General features: G+C 39.3%; 1 protein-coding gene across 2 annotated transcripts; it reads right to left on the bottom strand.

Annotated features, from left to right (window-relative positions):
• Nucleotides 1-373: 373 nt before the first annotated feature.
• Nucleotides 374-6,257, bottom strand: LOC105127465 (U4/U6 small nuclear ribonucleoprotein Prp3-like). 2 transcript variants are annotated; one of them, XM_011028782.1, is made up of 7 exons: nucleotides 5,477-5,635; nucleotides 3,686-3,769; nucleotides 3,485-3,608; nucleotides 2,923-3,339; nucleotides 2,619-2,813; nucleotides 2,371-2,531; nucleotides 374-1,626 (listed from the first exon to the last, which is right to left on the bottom strand). In XM_011028782.1, exons 1-7 carry the CDS (start codon nucleotides 5,539-5,541, stop codon nucleotides 753-755), a joined length of 1,920 nt encoding a protein of 639 aa, XP_011027084.1. In that variant the 5' UTR covers nucleotides 5,542-5,635; the 3' UTR covers nucleotides 374-752. The 2 variants fall into 2 exon arrangements, with proteins under 2 accessions (XP_011027084.1, XP_011027083.1); XM_011028781.1 differs by having other exon boundaries at nucleotides 3,485-3,769; nucleotides 5,477-6,257.
• Nucleotides 6,258-6,416: the final 159 nt, after the last annotated feature.

Below are 6,416 nucleotides of genomic sequence, written 5' to 3' on the forward strand. Positions count from 1 at the left end.
TGGGAGGCTCCGGCGGCACAAGAAGCCTCCCTTCCTAAAATTGCTATAAATGCTCAGGCGATAGGGGATGTGCCAAGAAATATCAAATCTAAAAAACACTAATGTCTCCCAGCATCCCATTTATGGACAGCAAGAGCTCTGACGTCTTCATCCTTAATTCACGAGTACTTTACGGGTACCTCTCGGAAAGACGGCAGCGTGATTTTATTAACGTTGTTGACTGACGGCCTTAACAGCTGCATCAACAAATGCTGATCCCTAAACACTACATAACAAATGTACTCGCCACTTTCTGCATGCACAGGCCACTGCAATTCCCAACATCATCAGCAAGCATGCTGTCATTGGGCATTAGCAAAACTCGAGATTAGCCTATCTTAAAGCAAGCAAACATGTAACTGTTATCTGACAATTCACTTAGATACCAGACCAGCCTAGTAGTTGCCACACTGCCTTGAAGAAAGATCAACCATCAGAATTAACTATTCAATCTGACAATAGCGTCTACGTTTTAAATTCGAAGCTTTCAAGCATTTTTCTGCCTAACCCCATGGACAGAAAGGTTCAGAAACATGGGATTTAAATCAACACGTATCTTAAAGCAAAAGATCTACTTTCAATGATCTGAAAGCCACATGGAGGTGAAAAATTGCATCAGAGTTATCTCAGAACTCTCAGCCGCAAATTGAAGAAACTAGACTTTGACAAAGATCAGTAATGACCTGAAAACACTCTTTCTTCAAAGCAGCCTCTCACATTTGATCATCAGAGAAATTGACAGCAAGATCCCAATAGTGGGCAACACCAGCATCACCAAAATATTTTCGGGCTGCAGCTTCAGTCACACACTCATGCAAAGAAAACCTGTGGAAGCTAGGTTTGGCAACACTACCTTGCCACACTAGCACACATTTGTTCATAGGTTTCTCGTCATTGTCACCTCCTTCATCCTCATTTACAGCTTCAGCCCAGTTTATACGCCTAAGCATTAGTTTTCCGTATCTTTTGATGGATTTGCTTCCCCCTTCAACAACCACCACACAAATTCCCTCTGTAATCACCGTGCATCCAGTCAAGCGATTCTCGTGGGCATTGACATCAACTTTGAAGCGGGTTTTCTTGTCTGAAAGATTGTTGATTCTGTATATAGAAACAATAGTTTCCACAGTATTTGGGTCATCAAAGAGCTTTCTCTCCTTCTTTTCACGGCGCTCAGCAGGAGTGAGCTTACGTGCAGTATTACGATCAATATGTGCTTGTTCACGTTCAGCAGCTGCAGTTCGAATTTCCTTTTCAAGTCTAGTTGGATCTTGTGTTGCTTCGGATCCAAGAACTTTCATTAGATTGCTCATCTTAACCTTTGGTTTTGGAGGTTCAATCAAGCCTTGTCTAATCATCTCCTGTCTATCTTTTTCCCGAGCAAGGCGACGCTGTGTACGGAGCTTCTTCTGCTCTTTCTTAGTTAGCTTTAAAGGTTGAGGTGGGGGAGGAGCTGGCTCAGCTGGGGGCTCAATAGGACGTGGGTGCTCCACATAGATAGTAATTTTCTCCATTTTCAATCTATGCTGGGTCGTGAGATCATCAACATCCTCACCATAAGTCCCACTAGTCAGCAGAGGTACATCCCTGAAATTCAGCAACCACAAACAGATTAATTCCTTTCCAACTAAGACGAGAATGACCAATATGAGAATAAGAAGAAAAGCTAAAGCAAATAGAATAACCAGTCAAAAGTTCTCCCACTATCTGTAATTATTCTAATTTGAAGTATTCACAAACAGCTAGACATATACATGAAACCCTTCTCAGGCTTCAAAAGAAGGAAACCCCAAGATTGTAGACTAAGGAGCTTAGGATGTACTGGACCTATTTTTTTGCTCAGATACAGTTTTTAACTAGGTTGTGTGACTCATTGAGCATGCGATAGCCAGGATAAACCACTGGGAAAGGTAGCTTAAAGGAATCAGAACAGGATTCTAAGTTTGCCACAACCCTGGTTAAAAAGCCACTCTGATCAAACTCTGTGAATAAGTAGAACACAACTTTAAGATTCAGTCATTGCTGAACCTCAGACATTTCAGAATCTTGGAATCTACACAAGCAGTTGCAAAGAAAAAACAGCTCATCAATCCCTAGCCATCCTTATACAGCCCGTACAAAGAAGGAAGGATCAAATAAAGATTTTTTGAAATAGAGCATTTCCAGTGACAAGCAATTGTTTGTAAAATGAGAATTAGCAAACAACAATTCCAGTTAGATCATTCAGGCTCAAATTCAAGTGTACAATGTGGAACCAATTCTGCAACAAAGCAACAAGTGTTGTTATTGAAAAGGATCATATTATATAAAGAGAAGTAAATGCAAACTTACCACCACTCAATATCAGGAATTGGATCCTTAGGCTTTGCTTTGGTTATAACTCGCTCTGATACCTCTATCAAATTAGGATTTATATCAGGAGCTGCCTTTGCCTTCGCATGTAATGCTTGCCTTGCCTTCATATCCTTTTCTCTTTCTTCTCCAAATTGATTCTGAGTAAAGCAAATAAAAACTATAAATACACGCACACAATGAAAATAGCAATGACAGAAAAAAGGTATAGAGTTTGCAAGAAGTACCCTCAGTTTCATTATTTCAGCTTCTTTTAACCACTTGCCCTCCTCTACAAACTGGAAAGTCATTCGTTTGGGTCTCAAGAATTTATTCTTATTAATTCCCATTTTTGCATCAAAATAAGGATTTGATTCAGGATCCACATCCAATTCAGGTTTGAGAATCTGGAATGCTTCCTTTTTCTGCTTGTTGATGTTGACCTGAAAAAATCCAAATGTATCACAATACAGCCCTACACAATCACTATTTAAATATCACAGGTCTAACAAAAAGATAATAAAAAGACCAGTCTTATAGAGATTATCCAACCTTTAGGGTGCTGAGGTTGTTTGGTTTGGTCACGTTCACCACATTTCCATGTTCATCTATTTCCCTACCAAGTGCATCCACACGAAGAACAGGGGCCTTAGAAGGTTTCTGCAGCACAGAGACTTCTGCTGGCAACTGACCGGGGAAAAAGTTTATAAGAGGAGCAAACTCAGGGTCCTGGCGAAATCCCATTTTAGCAGCGAGTTCCTGGGCACGTTTAACAGCTTCATAATTGGGCATGCTAGTAATATCAGGCGGAGGTGCCATGCCAGTTGCAGGTGGCTTTACAGACACCATAGTACTAGTAGATGAGGTGGATGAACTTGGCATAGCCCCTACTGAAACAGCAGTAGTAATGGTTGCTGATGACAATGGACCATGTAAGCTACCACCTGAACTTGTATTACCCTTACTCGACTACAAGAGCAAAGAACAGAAACAGTTAATATGTACTGAATCACAGAAAGAAAGAGGGTGTATAAATATTTGGACATGACAAAGAGATGTAGGGAAACAACCGCACATACAAGAATGTCATAGAAATTCCATGATGAAAACTTACCAGGGGTAGCTTCTTCAGCTTCTCTGACAATTCCTTCTGCATTTGTAAGGCTTTCTTAGCTTTCGCTAAAGCATCAAGTGATAGATTTCCACTTTTCCCAGCAGCTGAAGTTGTCCCATCTGTACTAGATTTTCCAGGAACCTCATGAGATCTGGCAATACTAACTCCCTTATTTTCATTTGTGTTTGAAATTGAAGATACCTTGGTAGGAAGGGGGTGGACAGGAGCCACAGAGGTCTCAGGCAAATTGCTTGGTGTCTTAGTGAAAGTTGCCAGAGTATCACCCTGCAGGTATGGAACAATTAACTTCACATGTCAGCATACATGCTTGATAATAGGAGCACCTTAAGAAAGACCATTTAAAAGTAGAGATTGGAGGGGCAACAAATGAAAAGCTTTGAAAAGATAATTAGGTTATAATCAAATGAAAACATCATGCAAAAGCCAAACCATGTGAATAAAATTTAAGATGGCTCTGGGAAAATACACTGTCAAGAAGCATAACTTCTATAACACCCTAGATTCTATGCATGCATTTTGTGCTTGTACATTATACAGAATCCAAACACGTATAATTAGGCACAAACGTAAATATCAGACACCAATCACCTTACACAGGGAACAGTTAAAAGTTGAACAATTTAAATGCAAGATTCACAGGACACATCCTTCTACAGCCAGCCAAATATTCATTGCATAAAAATAGGAAGTGAAAGCAGGTCTTAACAAAAAAAAAAAAAAGATAAAGACCGTTATCTTCTACCTACATCTAGATTGATGGGAAAACAGTTCTAGCACGAAAGGGAAATTGCCATTTCTTGTTAAAATAGAGGACTTTTAATCAACCTTTACGTAAGCAAACCAATTATTTGGAATCTCAAAATACAGTTCAAAAGGTTCTTATTACTATTAGAAAACTGATGAAACCAGATAGTCCATGTGCACACAGCAGCATGCTTGCAAGGCAGAGTGCCAAGCACTAGGGACAATTGAGCACGTGAATGAGGCCAAAAGAGGAACAAAAGTGAGTCCTTCCGCAAAAACCTTAAGAAAATGCTAATTAAAAAATATAAGGATTTAAGAGTGTGTTTGGTAATGCAGTCCATGGTACTTTTTAAAAGTGTTTTCCAATCGAAAATGCATCAAAAAGATGATTTTTCCAACATGGTACTTTTTAAAAGTGTTTTCCAATTGAAAATGCATCAAAAAGATTTTTCCAAAAAACAAGTATTCTTTTTTGACATCAGCTCATCAAAACCATCAAAAAGCACTGAAAAGGATCAATTTAATGTTTTTTTTCCAACAACGAACGGTTTGAAAAGAACTTTGATAAGCAAATACAACCGCAAAAACAAACACACCCTAAGAACACTGCTTGGCAAATCACATATGCCACAAACACTATATATCTTCCTTCACTTGGCACTAAAATTTACCTACGTTTTTCACATAGAACCACTAAAATTAAACTTGAAAATCTAATTATCAACCTGATCCAAATCATTGCTCAATTTTCTATTTCCAGTAAAGCACAGCGACTAGTCATTTTAGATTTAAAAACAACAAATTATCCACTATACCACCTCCATTCTCAAATTACACACATGGAAACAGACAATACCAGTCCCATTTGAGCAACCATGAACACTACGAGATGTAACACAAGAAATAAAATAGCTTCTAGTTGTAAATCGTAAAAGGCACACGCAGCATCAAATTCGGTGAAGAACCACAGCTCCCATCTCCCCACCAAACTACCCCTCCTTATCCCACCATCTAATCCAAACAGCCCATATTACAACTAATTAAACCAAAGATAAGAGAACATAGAGAACATAACACCGTCCTCTATTCTTAATATATTACATTAATCCAATTATCCAAGCCAAACATTTACACTTAATCAAACCACAAAACAGCAAGCAAACACAATGGAAAAGAATACCCAAAGCAGGCAAGAAAAATAAAAATATATCCAGGAAGAAAACTTACATTTGCAGTCGAAACACCACCGTTTTCTGTGGTGCTGCCACTGCCGCCACCAGTTGGCTGACCATTCACTTCCTCCTTCACTCTAACCTCACTCAAATCCACACTCTTCACATTCTCAAAACTATTACCATTATTATTGGTATCAATACTGTTATCCTCTTCTTTCACTTTTTCGCCAAATCTCCTTCTACTTCTCTTCTCCTTGTCAACAACAACCCTATCTTCACTCCCTCCTCTCTCTTTTCTCTTCTTTCTCTCAAAATAATCCTCCTCTTCAATTTCTCTCTCTCTCTTCTCGCGCTTTCTCTCTCTACTCCCTTCTCTCTCCTCTCTCGCATCATACGATCTGTCTCTGTCCTCACGCCTCGATGAGGAAGATGATCTGTGATCGTGAGATCTCTCTCGCCTATCTACACTCTCTTCTCGCTCGCGAGATCTTTCGCGCTTAGTATCATCGCGCCTAGATGATTTGTGATGGTCGCGCTGGTGAGATTCTCTCTCTGATCGGTGGTGGTGAGAATCGGAAGAGTCTCGGTGCTTATCGTCCCGTGATCGGTGTTTGTGGTGGTCACGGTCACGGTCGTCTCGGGTGCGCTTGGAGGAGCGATCCATTGTAGTCTAGGGTTTTGTTAACTGTTATCTGGTTTTATTGCTCTCTTTATCTCACTCTATTTTTCTCTAGTTTAAGGACAGAGAGAGGGTGAGATATTCGTGAGGCTAATGAAAGAACGGCTAGGATTATGATACTTGTATTGTTTATTTATTTGATTTTATTTAAGGTTTTATTGTTGAATTCAGGCGGTGGAGGATTGGAGCAAGGGAATTTATGCTGGAAAATGATGAGAGGATAAATTTGTAAATTTAAAAATCAAAAGTTAACATTTCCTCTTAACAATACATATGTATGTATGTATATTTTTATTGTTAGTTGATATGGCAG

Source organism: Populus euphratica, unplaced genomic scaffold, assembly GCF_000495115.2.
Source record: "Populus euphratica unplaced genomic scaffold, PopEup_1.0 scaffold13.1, whole genome shotgun sequence".
NCBI lineage: Eukaryota > Viridiplantae > Streptophyta > Magnoliopsida > Malpighiales > Salicaceae > Populus > Populus euphratica.